We start from the raw sequence: 18,517 nt of genomic DNA on the forward strand, positions 1-18,517 counted from the left end.
TTGTCCTCTTAGTAAGGGAATTCCCGTGCCCCTCGATGAAAATACTCGGAATAAAGCTGGGTGGTTCATATTGGATAATTCTCCAGAAACTGAAGTGTATTTAGAGTAAGTACATAATTAATATTCATTTTATTCTTTGTTCAATCTACTCCTTAATTAACAATATTGACATTGTTAATTAATTAACAGGGAATACCTAATTGAGGTGCAACAAAGAGATATGGCTGCCAATCATAAATTGATACATAAGAAAGAGTTTCGTTCATGGTTTCATAAGAAGGTAACTTGTACTTAGCAAATTGCATACTACAAATTACATTCTCATTCTAATATATTTCTTTATTATTAGATATATGACTTGCACCAACTTGGGTCATTAGAGCATGCTGATGAATTACTAGCTTTAGCATCTGGGTCAGATCTATTGGCTTACTCCTACCAAGCATGTATAGTGAACGGAGTTCGATTTGTCTCATACAATCGAGATCAGAATCGAATTACACAAAATAGTGGAGTGTGTGTTGCTGGAACAGAAGGTTTTAACTATTACGGGCAACTTGAAGAAATACTCCAGCTGTCTTTTACTGGTTCTTATTCGGTGGTATTATTTCGATGTAAATGGTTCAATACAGATCCGAAAAAAAAGAAAACCATCACTGTAAATAATATTACTAGTATCAATGTTAGCGGTGAATGGTATAAAGATGAACCGTTCATACTAGCTAGTCAAGCAAAACAAGTATTCTACATCGATGATCTCGTTAGAGGACGAGATTGGAAAGTTGTCCAAGAAGTGAATCATCGGCAAGTTTGGGACTTTCCAGATGCTTCAGATATGATTGCTGATGTTGATGTTGTACATGACACCAACTCATCGAATTTTGTTTTGACTGTGGATCTCGAAGAGTTGGTTGTTCAGCAATCTGATGTACCAGCGACTCAAGTCAACACGGCCCATCGACCTTCTTTAGTTGTTCAAGAAGATGATGGATTTATTAATGACAATGAAGATGATATGGCAGACAGTGTAGAAGAAGCAGAAGATTAGGATGAATTAATTGTCGACCTTAGTGATGATAATACTGATGATGTGTGCCCGATAGATGATGTAATTAGTGAGGATAGTGACTATTCTACTTAGTTTTGTATCTAGTGTTCAATGTATTATACATATTGAGAAATAAAAAGTTTGTTTCCAAATAGCATGTTTCAAATTACCTAATCAATTGAAATAATACTCAATAAATTAATTATAAATAATAATTAAATATTAAAATAAATAGGTTAAATTACTGTCGTGTTAGTAGATGACAGCAGATGTGGCTAGAGCTCACGGTGGAGACGCTGGCGGTGATCCTCCACCGGATCCTACTAGGATCCCGACTACATGCGACTCAGGTAATTTTTTTGTTATTTTATTTACACATATGTTTATCATGTATATACTAATATTCTATGTATTATTAATAAAAAAAATACAGGAATCCCAATTAAGAGAAAGGGTCGTGGCGCAGCTATTGGAAAAGATCTAGAGGAGAGGCGGCGTAAAAATGGAAAACCACTGGAAGTAACGTTTTGCCCACAAACGTACAAGGTTGTTGGGAGCGAGCACGCTGCTTTTGTCCGCCTTGTGGGAACCCAAATTAAAACGAAAGTTCCTGGACATTACGGTTCATGGGAATTAGTGCCTCAACAATACAAGGATCAGATCCTTGCCATAATTCAGGTAAAAATAGTATTAAATATATTTTTTTAAAATTTGTCTTTAATATAGTACATATATTATTAATATGTTTAATTTTCAATTTAGTACTATTATCAAATAGCGGGCCGCGAGGATTTCTTAAAGTGTTTAAATGGTATCGATCGAGAGATGAAATACCGATACCGCAATAGGAAAACACTAAGACACGAACACTTTGAGAAATGCTACAATGGACCGGAGGATTGGGATAAGGTTCTAAACAACCCAACCAATGATGTTAACAATGAGGAGTGGAAGCAGATTTGTCAGTTATTTACAAGTCCACAATTTATTGCGCGCTCCATAAAGAATAAGGAAAATCGGAAGAAACAAAAGTATTCTACAACACAGGGTACAAAATCGCCGGCAGCCGTCCATTTTGAAAAAGTAAGTAAAAGATAAAATATTATCAAAATTATGTTATTTTAAATTATATGTTCTCTAACATTTTGGTTATATTTTTTAGACGAACCCGGACCTCATTGAGTCATGGAAGGATTATCATTGGAAGAAATCAAAAAATGATTTCGTGAACGATAATGCTCGCCAAGATTATGTAAGTTTGAATTATATTTTTTAATATTAATAGAGTTATATTTAATGTTAGTGTCTAACATCTTTTGAAAACAGGAAAAACTGAAGGCTGATTTTGAGTTACGAACTCAGCAAACATCCACTGATGCTTCTAATAATGATAGTCCGTCATCAGTTGATCAGGAGGAGGTGCTACAAAAAGTATTAGGCCAAAGGCGTGGACATGAGCGAGGAGTGGGCCGCAAATTGAAGGGGTCGGGGTCGAGGTCGGGGTCGAGGTCATCATCTACCCAACACTTTCACTTCAGCAACTCTCAAGATCCTCCTCATCATTCAAGAGAATATATAGAAAATCTGGAGAATAATTTACAGAAATTGACTGATCAAGTTAATTTCTTAACTCAATATTTTGTACCTTCATTTCGTCCACCAAACGTTCAGATGCCGCATGTGCCTGATAGTGACAATACTTCTAGGGCTTCGTCTTCTCAACCTCCAGCTCCAACTCATCCTTCTATGTACGCGGCAGCGCCGTCTTATCATATGGTACCTCCATATATGTATGGAGCAACACCTTATCCGAGTCCGATTCCACCGTCCTCCCAGCCATCGTATCCCTACATGTATGGAGCTGGATCGTCCACATTACCTCCCCAATATCCTTGGCCGATGCCGCCACCGCAGCAATCACAACCACAGCCACCGCAACAACCACAACAAGAAGACAATAGGGAGGAGGACGAGGCAACTGACTTAGGAGACTAAGTTTATATTTTTATTAATTATTGTTAAATTTTATAAATAATATGAATATTTGTTATGTTAATGTATTATGAATATTTACAATTGTTATTTTAATATACTAATTTGAATATTTAATATAATATTTGTATTTTTAATATATTTGTTTTTAATTAATTAAATTTTAAATAATTATTTAAAATTGTATTTAATTAATTTTATTATTTTTTTTATAAATAAATTAGTATTAGGGGCGACGTTGTCGCCCCTGATAATATGCCACGTGCTATATTTGGGGCGACAGAATATAGTATTAGGGGCGACTTGTCGCCCCTAATACTATTTAATTAATTAATTTTATTATTTTTTTTATAAATAAAGTAGTATTAGGGGTGACATTGTCGCCCCTGATAATATGCCACGTGCACTATTTAGGGCGACAGAGTATAGTATTAGGGGCAACGTGTCGCCCCTAATGCTTAATTATTAGGGGCGACAATGTCGCCCCTAATAATATACCGCGTGTTATCATTTGGGGCGACAGATTATAGTAGTAGGGGCGACTAATAGAGTATTAGGGGCGACATATCGAAAAAATAATTCAAAATTTTCAAATTTTTGAGGCGAAATTTCAACTTTTAGGGGCGACACCCTTCATGGACATTTTTCCACGGACGACTAATCAGGGGCGACAAGTCGCCCCTGATACATATTAAGGGCGACTTTTTGGGTTATTAGGGGCGACGTATGTCGCCCCTAAAACTCATTTTTGTTGTAGTGAGTGTCAGTAATATAATGGTACCTATATACATATAATATGAGAATTTGTATGAATACATCAATCTTGAATTAAGTTAGGCTAGCTTCGTAAATTACAAATTAGTGACGTTCCTTTTCCCCTTTTCATGCATTAATAATTATATATATATATATGTTTAACACAATATATAATGAATTCATTACACAACATCAGTTATAATGACCGCGCGGGAGGCATGGATGTATATAAATATATGTTTAACACAATACTATATATATATATAATGAATTCATTACACAACATCAAATATTAAATTAATGACCGCGCGGGAGGCATGGATTATATAAATATATATATTTAACACAATACTATATAATGAATTCATAACACAACATCAAATATTAGATTAATGACCGCGCGGGAGGCATGGATGTGTATATAAATATAAAAACAACCAAATGTATTAAAATAAGTAGTTGCCAATATGTATAGTGTAATGACTTTCAAGAGAAAGAAATAGTGGTGTTTTAGAATTATTACATCAGTATTCATTTATTTATTTTAAAAAAATGAAAGGGTTCCTTGTACCTAATTCATATCATACTTCATAACAGGTGGCCCGTGCATCAAATTAATACAATGGGTCAGAATGCCTTTAATATACTTGTTAGAGTTAGCTAGATCAATGAAAGGAGCTTATAGTTGTTGTTGGGAGGACAAATAGACAACACAAAAATAGGAAGCTTATTGTGTGAGTGATGTATATATATGGTGCTCGGTATTCTGCCGCAGTACATTATTAGTCAGCTTAACTTTTGTTGTGTGTGTTTTTTTTTTCTATAATTATTTTAAAAGCATATAAATTAAGAAGATTGCCTGATCAAAATATTAGAACATTAATTAATTTAACATTAAATATTTAAATCCGTCTCGGTTGTTGTCCGAATAGAAAATGGAACACCATATGTAGACAGGCTTCCGGAACTCTTTTAAAAATTACCTTATTTTCAGAGTGTCATTCAGTTGTAATACGTTATTTTTTAATTGAAACTTTTGAATAAGTTTTTGGTGGGCATGATTATGTAAGTTTATAAATATTGACCAAGAGAACCCGAAATCTCAAACCGGCCAAAATTATTATAAAGAAACTAATATAGAATATATACATATAAAGATATAATTAATGGCCACCGAAACTGCTGTTAGGGTTCCTATTATTGATTTCTCTGTTGAACCACTTAAACCTGGTACACCCGAGTGGAACACGGTAAGGACCCAAGTCCGCCAAGCACTGGAAGAATTCGGTTGTTTCGAGGCACAGTTCGATCAAATTCCTATAGACATTCGGAAGGCCTTATTTGATGCATTACATGAGCTTTTCGATTTTCCTTTACAAAGCAAACTACAAAATATTTCAAAGAATCCCTATCATGGCTATCTCGGCCAATACCCTACTCTGCCTTTGTACGAGAGCATGGGAATCGACGAAGCCAATATCCTTGAAAAGGTTGAATGTTTTACCAGTATCTTATGGCCCAAAGGAAACCCAACCTTTTGGTACGTAAATTTTTATTTTATTACTACCTTCTTTTTTAGTTCAATATATTTACATGAACTTTACTACTCCGATCATGCATGCATCCATGTTATTGTAGCCTTTCATATATCATTATTTTTTTAGGGTATAAATAATTTCTTGTCTATAATTTGGATGCAGCAAAACCATTCAATCTTACTCGGACCAACTTTCGGAGTTGGATCAAATAATCAGAAGGATGATTTTGGAGAGCTTGGGAGTTGAGAAATACTTGGAGGAGCACATGGAATCGACGTACTACCACCTTCGAATGATGAATTATAAGAGCCCTCAAACTACCGAGACCAAGCTGGGTTTGAAAGCTCACACAGATAAAAACATTGTCACCATTCTGTATCAAAACCAAGTTGATGGGTTAGAGATCCAAACCAAAGATGGCGAATGGATTTCTGTCAAACCCTCCTCTTTGGACTCTTTCGTCGTCATGATTGGAGATGTCCTCTGCGTGAGTAGAGTAGTCATTTTTTGTAGATATGTATATATATATATATTAAACCAACAGTCTAGACATAACAAGAGATGTTTCATGCATTATATATAATTAATATATGTTTAGGGATGATTTTTGGACAGGCATGGGCAAATGGTCGACTACATGCTCCTAATCATAGAGTAATGATGACAGGAAACGAGGCAAGGTATTCGACGGGATTGTTTTCCATCCCAAACGCAGGTTGCATAGTCACAGCCCCAGAAGAGCTAGTTGATGAAGACCATCCTTTGCTGTTCAAACCCTTTGACTACGCCGAATTCCTTTACTACTATCAGTCTCAATCTGCTCAAAAAGCTCCATCTGATCTTCGCTCTTACTGTGGCGTCTAATCATCGCTACGTTTAATAATAATAATAATAATAATAATCCAATAGTGTGGTATGCGTAACCATCATGCATGATTGTATCTGTACGTTAATTACTTGATTTCTTGTGTGTGTGGAAAATATGAATCTGTCGTATTGCCGCTTGCTGGTAAGATTATATATATATATATATCTTGCTTCTCTTGGCAAGAAAATCTTGTAATATTCTCTTATTATTTTCTTATCTGTTTAGGTTGAATGAAAGTTTCAATTGTATTGTTATTTGACATTTAAGATTAGCTAGTGATACCGAATTGGCCAACGTAATTAGACCCCGGCCTTTCGCTGGTTTTCTGCCTTTTAGTTCAGTTGGGAGATCAAATAAGTCTTTAGCTGCAAGAAAAAGAGAGTTGTGAAGTTGTATTGGAACTTTATCGTATTTAGCTTCAAAACACCCGTACTCTTCTAACCCATAACGGATTTGTTTACAGGCCAAACCCCATGAATCGGATCCAGGCTTCAAGTTTTCGTCAGTGAAATCTATAAGAGGAATCATATTCTTATACTCGTTATCTTTTCAGAGCCCATGATATAATGTTATCTTCAACTGGGCAATGTGATATTACTATTTGGGAATGCTTCCATACAAATCTTATATATATATATATATATATATATATAAATAATAGGGCTAATTTATAAATAACTTGTGGAGTTAATCACTCCACCACATGTTAGTTGTCTTCTCAGGAGCATACAACATCCCTTTTATCAAGTAGCATAAACCCAGCATAAATGCATTTTCTGGGATTATCGAAGTCTTCATATTACCTTCCAACTGACCGAAACTAACGTTTGCCTCACCATTAAAATATTCTTGGATGATCCGATCACTTGAAAGATGTTATTTCAACTCATCTGGGGACGGATTTTTTTTCCAAAATTCAAGCCGGTAACCAGGGCAAACTCCACAATACCGAATCTACATAGATTGTTGCCCACATAGAACTGACCCTCTTCAAGCTTCTTGTTTCCCACCTTACGCAACATCAATTGGTGTAGTAGAACCCCAGAAAAACTAAAGGCATTGACATTAAAGAACTGTCCTAATGGACATGCCGTTGCCCGTTCAATCAGCTAATGCCTCTGAAACTGATGTATAAGGGTATCCAAGTAGGCACTGCCCCTATAAGTAACACAAAAAAAAAATTGTTAATAATAGATTTGTAAGTGATCTTGTAACCATCGAGGCTTGTTGAGGCAATACATGTTCAAAGCAAAACTACATTTTTCAAGGCACATCAAGGCTTGTCAAGGCATATCGAGGTACAGTTAAATAAAGCAATCATCGAGGCCTGTCGAGGTCCATTAAGGCCTATCGAGGCATATCGAAATTATTCAATTATCGAGGTCTATCGAGACTTTTTGAGGCCTATCAAGGTGCCACTAACATTAAGTTTTTTTCTAGCTACTTCGAAACCTATCGAGGCACTACCCAGACCTATCAAGGTACTTAAACTCCTACAATACCCAATTTTCCCAATTTAAATCGAGGCATGTCGAAGTATCAATCGTCAAGGCTTATTGATTTCTATTGAGGTAAATAAAAAAATTGAAAAAAATCCAGATTTCTTCATTCCCCAGGCCCGACCTATCCTAAGAACAAAAAATTAACAGATAAATCAGGCCTAAACAATAACAAGTAAATCCCACACCTTTGCCTATTTCAGGGTTGTTTCGTCGATCTCTTGGGTTTTCTCCCCTACCAGCCTACTCCGGTCGAGATTTCTTGCCATTGATGCGCGGTCGTGGTCGTGGAAGACAATGCCCACAGATTCCCTTGGGTTCCGAAAATGAATGCGAAAGGAGTGTGAGGGATTTTGGGGATTTTGGTTTTGGGAACGAGAGAGTGAGGGAGAGAATAGAGAGACTAGAGAGAGAAAGTGGGAAACAAATGTCAAGGGTATATTTGGAACTAAGGAAGACACTAGGATCAAATTGCATGTCTATAGTGGGTAGGGTATTTTTGTTATGGGACCCCATTTAATGCATAAATACCCAAATTACATATATTACATTTTTACACTAATAATAATAAATCATTACACTAATAATAATACATTTTTACATATATTTATGAAAATTAAAATTGGTAGTAAAACGGTAAATTATATTATGATATTAAAGATATAATGTCACGATCCGAGCCATAGGCCGTGGCAGATTTGTAATATCTATAACATGGGTGGTCAAAGGTCAAACTTTGACTCCTATTGGAAAATAATATTTATAAATGATCATTTAATTTATATTAAATAGTACTATAATTATAAAGTTAAAATAATTGAATAATTCCTATAATTATGTATAAAAATATTAGTGATAAAAACATGATCATTTATCATTATTCATAGAACAATAATAATCTCACAGTTATGTAATCACCAAATAGCTAAATTTAATAAGTCATAAACACCCAAAATAATAATTAGCATCCACCATTCTTCATTCATAACTATTATATAGCTAATTTAGATATACAGACCATTAGGTTCCAAATTAAATACATATATAATGTTCAAAAGATAGACTATGGAACCAAACATATTGACTTCATCAATAATTCACCTTATCCACATTTGCGTCACTAAGCTCCTGGAATGGGAGAGATATAGGGGGTGAGCTTATAAAGCCCAATAGAAAAGCAACTAATATCATCATAGGACCCAAAAGTTAAATAAAATCCATGCATGGTTAGCTTTGAAAACAAAAACATATATCATCATGTATAAACTCAAATAGAGAGAAACCACAAATAATCATTAGAGCATAGTTACAAGTGCACATCACACCGTCCACTAGATCCTTAGTTCCCGTTACCCACCATAGAAAAACTGACATACTAAACCGGGTAGCCGGACCTGATAACCACCACAAGGGGAGGCTCAGAACACTTCTTGTTTACAGATGCTAGGTCTTTACACCTACAGGTGAGTTGACACCTGATCTACCTATGATGACACAGAGACTAGGTCGTGAAATAACAACATGCACAAATCATGATCACTGTGGCTCTCATCGGTATAACCAAATGCAGGTAAACATGAAAAGAAAGAAACATATTCCCTTTATATTTTAGAAAATTGGGCAGCATAACAGCTGCATTTGAATAAAATCCAAAAATCATAACCTGCATAAATAAGTGAACAAAAATATATTTGGCACTCAGTGCCCTCAGAACAGATCAGAAACACATGCAGGTTAAGTTTTCAATTTTTCAAACATTTTATAAATATCAAAATTGGAATATGTTTAATGGAATTCAATACGAGTAAAATAAGTCCAATAGTCAATTTTAATCCCTACCTCTTTAGAATTTTCAATCCAAGCCCAAAGCGACGCACTTAAGCTTAACAATGATCCTAGGATGATTTAGTCCGATTTTAATATCACGTTTTTCCTATGTGCACCAAATAAACAAATGATTATCATCATTGCATTCTTTATTCAAAATCATGTCCAATGACATATAATATGATCATATTTAAAATTTCAAGTTTCGGAACCTCACCCAAGCAGTGCACAAAAGCAGTTGGTGACGGCAGGGAGCGGTGTACTGGAAACGTCACTGAATATATGCATGGCATATATCAAAGCGATCCTCTTGAAGAGTATATCACGAAAGTACCGCTCCTTCGCTCAAATGACCTCCGGGGTCACCGGAAAATGCTTCCAAATGGGCGAAGATACCAAAAATCTCGCTGAAAAAAAATGGTGAGTTAACCGGAATGACTTAGTGGGCGACGTTCCTCTCGCAAAGATGATTCCAACGGTGCCACTCACTCGCCGAATGGTGGTCAAATTTCACCGGAAAGTCACCTCCAACTTTTGACGGCAAAACTTCGGAGTGGCCGTAGCGCATCCTTGCTCCGATGGTCACCAAACTTTGGGGTTGCTGTCGTCGCTGGTCGGGGAAGCTGCAGCACCGGCACATGTCAAAAGTGGTGGGTGGCGGTGGTTGGGTCTGGTGCCCTTGCCGTGAGGAAAGCAAGGAAGAAAAGAAAAAGAAGAAGAAGAAAGAAGAAAGGGTCGGGAGGGAGAAGGAAAGGGAAACAAAATCTAAATATATAATTTAAATGAATTAATGAAAATAATTAATATGACAATTATTTTTCCTTAATTGCTTAATTAATCTAAAAAAATTCAAAATTATTGATTTATATATTTTATTTATTTATTTTCAATTTTCCATTAGATGAGAAAGTTTTAATAGTTAAATTAGTTAATGATGTGTCATTTTATTATTTGTATTATTGGTTAGACATAAAAACACATATTTTGGACAGGTGATTTGAGTCCACAAAAGTAGCTGTATATATTTTCTTATTCATTAATTATACATAAGGACAAGATATTTCTAAATACTAAAACACACGCACACACATAAAGTTCCAATATTCCAGATAACAGGTTGAATCGTTGATCGGTATCAAACACCATAGAAGGTTTTAACAGGGCATGCCGCATATCTTATTGCGTCGTCCGTAAAGAAATGGAAAAGGAAATTCAAATGATCGATTGGCTTGTAGCGCAAGGGATAATTCTCATCGATCAACTCTTCAGGAACATGCATTACTCCATTGACAAGTGAATAAACTCCAAGGGAGTATCTAGGTTTGTACTCACTTAACATCACTCGATGCTCACAGGCACCAATTCTGTCATTACTCCATGCCTGATTACTCAACAAAAACACACAAACATAAATATCTTACATTAACGTGTCCATATATTTGAATTTGAACTAATATGGACTTTTTTTTTATCGTTACGTAACTTACCATGCATGCATCACCTGCAATGAACAAAAATGATGAAGGCTCAGGTTTTACATCAATATACTGATCATCCTTTGTTTTGATCTGCAAACCCTCCACTTCATGTTGATGAAGTATGGTCATGAAAGTTTTGTCTGTGTGAGTCGGTAACCCCATGTTGGTTTCATTCGTCTCTGGGGTTCTGTATTTAAATAACCGGAGACGATGAAAGGTTGACTCCACGTGAGACTCGTAAAGCCTAAGTAGACCGTAGCTTTCAAAAACCATTCTTATTGCGATTGCATACAAATCTTCCATCGGTTTTGAGAAAGAACGAACACTATCACTGATATATATTTTCAAAGAAATTAAATACAGATGTATATATATTTATGTTATCATCAAGAGTCAGATCAAATAAATAATTATATATTAGAGAAAAACGAGGTTGTTTTCGTAAGGGTTGTACGTACCGAAAAAGATCGTTCCCTTGAGGCCACATAACTCTAGTAAAAGACTCAGCTGCTTCGAAAGATGTTGGATGGTCAAACCCCAAAGATTCATAGAGAGGAAGATGAGGGTTTTGGCCAACATAATTAGACCCCGGCCTTTCGCTGGTTTTCTGCCTTTTAGTTTCAGTTGGGAGATCAAATAAGTCTTTAGCTGCAAGAAAAAGAGAGTTGTGAAGTTGTATAGGAACTTTATCGTATTTAGCTTCAAAACACCCGTACTCTTCTAACCCATAACGGATTTGTTTACAGGCCAAACCCCATGAATCGGATCCAGGCTTCAAGTTTTCGTCAGTGAAATCTATAACAGGAATCATATACTTATTCTCGTCATCTCTCTCAGAACCCATGATATGGCAATGTGATATTACTATGTGGGAATGCTTCGATACAAATCCTATAAACATATATATATATATATATATATATATATTAAGAACACATTGATGGTATTGCATCATGCATGATGATCTTCGTGTTACTTAAACTAATAGGACTAATTTTAGTTATAATTTTTGCTACTGATTTTTAATTTTTATCCCTTTATATATGTGTACACATTCTCACTATTTATTCATAATTTTTGTGGATAAATCTGTTCTGTCCTTTTTATTTAAAAAAAGAAAGAAAAAAGAGGGATACAAATTAGCTATATCATTTATTTGAAGGAACCAAATTAATAGTAATTTTTTTTTGTAACAAAATTAATAGTTATTAAATATAATTAAATACCATATAAAATAAGGGTTCTATTTTTCTTTTCTTTTATTTTTTTGTTTATAATATAATACACAATTAATATAGAGAATATGCAGCCACTTTTTCAAAAAAATATGCATAGAGTTATGCAAGAATGTAACAACATAAAAACATATATTATAACAAATTTTTTTTTTAAAACTTCTATCTGACAGAAATACCAAGTTAATCAAAATAAAACACATTAAAGAATTAAATAATCACAAGTGAAACTATAAATTTTATTTAGTTTTTAGTTTCTCATGAATCGAACCTATATAAACTATATATGGAAATAAAATTAAACAAGACATTTTCTATATTTTTATTTTGTGTATTGTTAAATAAATTTTAAATTTATAATTATTTGGTATGAGCATTTTTTTGCCCATACCAGTAGGGACTTTTTTGTTTAGACACGTGGAAAAGTTGTAATCTAATTTTTGTTATGAGTAGGTACATTTGTAGTTATATATCAGACTTCTCACAAATTTTTGATAAATTCATAATAATTTATAGTGCCAAAATCAGGGTTTAAATAGTAAATTGTACGCGTGTTTGGTTTTTTTTTTTATACGTGTGTAAAATAGACTGTTTGAACTCTGATTTCAGCATCTTAAATTATTTTAAAATTAGTGGAATGTCTATTATAACTATCCTGTATACTGTCGTCTAATAAAATAAAATTGAATTATAATTTCAGCAGATGACAAAAATAAAACCACTGGTAAGAGTAAAAATAATGTCAGTTTATATATCTAATAATGTCGGTTTAAAAGTAAACTATTTTAATTAAGTATGATGGATTATATATACATATAATAGAGTGTCAGTTTAGCTAAGCTTACTGTTAGCTACTAGATAGGACCCCGCAAAATGTAAAAGAGCTCAATTTCTTTATATATATATATATATATATATATTTATTATTAGGACCTCGCACTGCTAATGTAATTGATTGAGCACATCGTACGATCGGTATTTTAAAATTAGGGTTTTGATATTATTAAATACTAAATTATGATACGATTGGGATTAGATAGGACTCAAAATGATAATGTATATATTTTAAGCTCAATGATAATGTACTTGTTCAATAATTTTCTTAAAAAAATCTATATTTATACACATCACTTTCGAGTATCGACGAGTAATATATAAAGCGTAGTTTTTTTTTTCGATTTTTAAATCTTCACATGGGCATTATTTTAATTAATTGCATACTTCTTTCTTCTTATTCTTCTTTTTTTTTTTTGCCATACATTACGGTCTCTCAAATTGTATAAAGGAAAATAATAAATAGATCAGAGATGAGGTCCAGTGATCTGATTGCATGCAATTTATTTAAAAGAATTGTTAGATAGACGACGTAGATAATAATTTATTTAAAATACTAATATGTCATTGTTCTATGATTGTTTTTAAATACATATATACAGTGTATACATGTGAACATGCTATATTCTTAAGATCCCCCACATTATTAATTTATAAAGTTTTACTTAAAATATATATATATATAAATTAAAATTGCAAAAAATTATTAAAATTTAAAAATGATTAGAAAATTATGAATCTCTAAATAGAATTTGAATGGTTATTTTTTATTATTATTATTTTAAAATTTTAACAACTTGAAATTGAGAATTGATTTTTTTTTTTTAATTTTTAAGAGAAAATGTTTAGCTTTAGCTTGATGTGTGTGAGCAATATTTATTCCTTATACCCATCAAACCACAACACTTATTGATAGCAATTTTGATTAATAATCGTACACTTATTGATAGCAATTTTGATTAATAATCGTACAATAATTGGTTAGATAAATGTTGCACTCTCATAAATAAATAATGGATTATTATGGTAAGAAGAAAAATCCAAAATATTAAATATATACAAGTATACATCTTGTCTTTTTTTTTTAATCCTTTATTATTTTATTTAATAATTTTATAATATTGAAACCTCTAGAAGCTTATAAATTAAAACTAATAATCCAAAAATGTCATGTTTGCTTCTGTTTGGTAAAATTTTTGAGGGTGTTTGACACTTTAACTAAAAAACAGTTTTTTATTTTTAAAAGCTAAAAACTGTTTTTCGAAAACAAGTTGGGGTGTTTGACGTTGTTTTCAGAAAACAATTTTTAAAAACAAAGTTACAAAAAACAGAAAAATTTGAGAACAACAAAAAGTTGTTTTCTGTTGTTTTCAAAAAAAATTTGTCTATCTTTTTTTTTTCTCACATCATTTATTTATTTATTATTATCTAACATAATTTATTGTCACATAATTTTCTCTCTCATTAGTTTCTCTCTCTTCAGTTTCTCTCACATCAATTTCTCTCTTATCACTTAATATATCATCATTTTCTCTCTCATCATTTTTTCTCTCTCGTCATTTCCTCTCTCATCACTTTTCTCTCTTCACTTTCTTTCTCATCACATTTTCTCTCATTTTTTCTTGGATCAATTTCTATTTCTTCAAATTTTCTCTCCTTACTTTCTCACTTCTTATTTTTCATCATTTTTTTTCAAATTATTTTATCTCATTATTTATTACAAACTTTTAAAATATTTTTCTCTTTGTAAATATATTTGTTAATATTTTATTTAAGATTTAAAAAAAATAAAACTAAAAAATTGTTTTTAGAAAACATTAACCAAACACCTCTTGTTTTTTTAAAACTACAAAAATAGTTTTCTGTTATCATTTCTGAGAACACAACTTTGAAAACAAAAAACAGAAAACAATGCCAAACAGACCCTTTGTTTTTGAATTTTTTAAACACAAAAATGGAAATACTATTTTTATTTTTATTTCTCTATTTTAAAAAAAATAAAAATATGTTTGGTAACTATTTTTGTTTTTAAAAACAAAAAATAATAAACGGGTTTGATAACTTTTATTTTTATTTTTTTGTTTAACAATATGAGGTGTTGATTTGAAGAATAAAAAAAAAAGTAAAAAACAGTTTTAAAAAATTGAAAATAAAAAATTTTATTTTCAAAATTTAATAAATTTTAATTAAAATAAAAAAAAATTAAAAATAGAGTTACCAAACACATTTTATGTTTAATTATCAAATTTTTAATTAATTAAATAAAAAACTATTTTTTTAAGTGTTACCAAATGCAACCATAATAATCTTCTTGCTTAAAAAATAAGATAAAGTACCTACAATATAAAACCTCTCAAAATTCAAAGGTACCTTGCTGTCGAATACTTGTGCATATATCATCAAATCTCCATTATCTCATCGTATTATCTACATCTCCTCCATATACAAAACTGAATATATTACACCCAAATTTCGAGACCAGAAATTATGACCTCGAAAGCTGGACTCGTCAAGTATGAGCTCGAGATATATGAAATACATGTTTATGGTCCAGTTGTAAAACCTCCGAAGTAAGATGGTAATCTCGAAGACATGTAACCTCGAGATTCTTTCTAGGCTCGAAAGGGCATGCCATCGGGGTACATCCGTTATCGAGTGCCTTCGAATCGAGTAGTTCGAGCTTAAAAAGTACAGGCTCGAATGTGACAACCTCGATGGTATTTACCTGCTCCGAGCAGGTCTTGGAATAAGATGGCCAGTTCGTAACATGACCGTAAGCCTTGACTGACACGATGCTGGTTGCTTACCTCGGAGATTCGATGAGTCATCTGATGTAACGTGTTCTGTATGTTTAAATATATTTATTGTTGTAACATCCCAACATTAAAGGGATATTAACAAGTTTGTTATCCATTTCCGGGTCTTCAGGGGACGTTTCCTTGTATATAGGAGTTACATCATTTAATGTAATTACTTGAATTTATATGCAGAGTATCTTCCCGAAATATATGGGAATGAACTCTGTAACCTCTCTATAAATAGAGAGGTAATGATCACTTGTAAAGGGCGGGTCATCTGATATCTTGAGAGAAAACTCTGGGTAATTCATCTCTGAAGGATTTCCAGAAAACTCCAAGTCTTAATAACATAGACTCATGGACTAGGCAGATTTAACTGCTGAACCACGTAAAAATCTTATTGTTCCACTATATTATTCATTCGCACCGTGGTTCATATTGTTTAATTGCTCTACGATTTAAGTTGACGAAAAACGACGTCAACAGTTTGGTGCTTTCATTGAGAGCATTAAGCAATACGAATCTGAGTCTAGTTAGTCGAAGAAGCTTCCCTAATCAGCTATGGCCGCGAATGATCCTAATATTCCTGAAGAAGAAGTTAGCTTTCCGCAGCACCCTGGGAAACAGCTGATGATGAATCCGGACCCAAAGGAGAGAAATGGATCCTCTGACTTCTCGAGGACCTCCTGCACCACCGGCCCCCAGGGACGACGAGGACATGTACTATAACCCTAAGCGATATGTCCCCATTGTGGAACTCGAAAACCATTAGTTGAGAAAGCAGTTGGCGGAGGCCAAGAAGCGTAACGAGGAGCTAGCTAAATTGGTTGCAGAGGCGCAGGCCGCTTAGCCCCCACCTCCGCCTGAGGTCCAAGCCCTGCCTCCGTGGGATGTTCATGTTCCTCCCCGCAGGCCTCATGGGCGACCTCGCAAAAACGCTGCCACACGAAGAACGGAGCAACCTCCGCTACCGCCAGAACAACCTGCTCCCTCGAGGCCTCGAAGAAACACCCGGGCTGGAACTCCTGTTAACTCGATTGTTGAGTTACCAGCCGAAACTGGGAATAACCGAGCCCCCGCTGCGGCTCGGACTCAAAATCCAGGTAACACGCAGAACGTTCCCAAGCCAGCACAAGCGAACTCGGGACCTTCTAGACCCCGAAATGGGTGGCAGCCACCATCACCCATACGACACCCTCCGTCGCCGATAAGATATCCCTCACCGCCTTGGAGAAACACACAACCAACTCAGGGTGATAGGGAAAGGCGGGTTGGACAGAAGCAGGGGAATGGAGAAGCTGCTAAAGAACGGAGAGGCGCCCGGTCTACGAGAAGCCAAATGTCTCGGTCTCACACTATAGAGATGAGACAACCTGAAAGGAACCCATCTCGAAACAACCATGCAGCGAGCCTCGCCACCAAAGGCTCAGGGGACACCAGATCAGTCAGTATGTATGACCAAGGATGCAGAAATACTGGGAACCAAAGGGACCACCCAGACTTACGGGAACACCTGAATCAGAATTGGGGTAGCGGTAACCCCTCGAACCCATACTTGAGAGATCGCCTAAATGGGCGCAAGGATCCCAGGCGAAGGCGCGAACCTGGAATTGTGATTAACGATAACCAATTTTAGGTTAGACCCCCCGTGGATCCAGTCCAGGAGAGAATCGATCAACTAGAAAAAGCATTTAGGCTATTGCAGAATGAGCGAGGTCGGGATCGGGACGAAGAGTCTGATGAGGAACTCGAACCATTTGCTCCCCATATTTCCAGCATTCCGTTTCCTCAAGGGTTTCAGATTCCTCATGTCTCACCATTTGAAGGGAAATCTGACCCATACAATCACTTAAGTACGTTTAATACTATTATGAGAGCAAGTAATGTGGGCTACGAGCTCAGATGCATGCTGTTTCCAACTTCGCTTACACGACCAGCAAAAAACTGGTTAAAAAAATATAAGAGGCATTCAATTGCTTCTTGGGATCAGTTATCGAGAGATTTCAAGAAGAAATTTAGAGCCATGCTCGGGATGAGGCCCGAGGCGTCTGCCTTGACCAATGTCCGGCAACAACCAAATGAAACGTTGAAGAGCTACCTTACAATATTCAATCTGGAAGCCGCCCGAGCTCGTGATGTAGACGACAGCGGCCATTTAATGACCATCCAAGCTGGGGTAATGCTGGGAAGTCCCCTCTGGGAAGATATGTAGAAGAAGCCTGTGAGGTCCATAGCTGAGTTTAATCGACGAGCTCAGAGGTTTGTCAATGTAAAGGAGGCGAGGTCAACGCTGAATATGGCCTCTCAGCCCATAACTACAACGACAAACTTAAACTCTGCCTCGTCCTCGACAGACCCATCAGCCTCGAAACCTCCTACAGAAAACCCTTCCAAAAGAAAGAAGAATGAAGGAAGTAACCCCGAGGGAGAAGGGGGAAAGAAGAAGAAAGGGGAAAGGTATTTCTCCATGTACATGGTGTACACCGAGCTCAATGAGTCTCAGGAGAATATTTACCTGACTAATGAAAACCAGGTCCTTTTCAGACGTCCAGACCCCATGAGAAACCAAAAATCCAAGAAAGATTCCAGTAAGTACTATAGATTTCACAGAGATACTGGACACACTACTGATGAATGCAGGTAG

The 18,517-nt window shown here is 34.9% G+C and overlaps 3 protein-coding genes across 3 annotated transcripts; 2 read left to right on the plus strand and 1 right to left on the minus strand.

Moving 5' to 3' along the window:
• The first annotated feature begins 68 nt into the window (after positions 1–68).
• Positions 69–1,082, plus strand: LOC133793570 (uncharacterized). Its single transcript, XM_062230890.1, has 2 exons — positions 69–280; positions 350–1,082. The coding sequence occupies exons 1-2, from the start codon at positions 221–223 to the stop codon at positions 1,046–1,048; spliced, it is 759 nt and encodes a 252-aa protein (XP_062086874.1). The 5' UTR covers positions 69–220; the 3' UTR covers positions 1,049–1,082.
• A 3,880-nt stretch (positions 1,083–4,962) lies between these two features.
• On the plus strand, positions 4,963–6,198 carry LOC133793571 (probable 2-oxoglutarate-dependent dioxygenase AOP1). The gene is made up of 3 exons (XM_062230891.1): positions 4,963–5,336; positions 5,497–5,821; positions 5,950–6,198. The coding sequence occupies exons 1-3, from the start codon at positions 4,963–4,965 to the stop codon at positions 6,196–6,198; spliced, it is 948 nt and encodes a 315-aa protein (XP_062086875.1).
• Positions 6,199–10,663: 4,465 nt separating this feature from the next.
• Positions 10,664–11,817, minus strand: LOC133795139 (probable 2-oxoglutarate-dependent dioxygenase AOP1). The gene is made up of 3 exons (XM_062232587.1): positions 11,465–11,817; positions 11,016–11,337; positions 10,664–10,909 (listed from the first exon to the last, which is right to left on the minus strand). Exons 1-3 carry the CDS (start codon positions 11,815–11,817, stop codon positions 10,664–10,666), a joined length of 921 nt encoding a protein of 306 aa, XP_062088571.1.
• Between the last annotated feature and the right edge of the window lie 6,700 nt (positions 11,818–18,517).

This window comes from Humulus lupulus, chromosome 8 (genome assembly GCF_963169125.1).
Source record: "Humulus lupulus chromosome 8, drHumLupu1.1, whole genome shotgun sequence".
Lineage (NCBI taxonomy): Eukaryota > Viridiplantae > Streptophyta > Magnoliopsida > Rosales > Cannabaceae > Humulus > Humulus lupulus.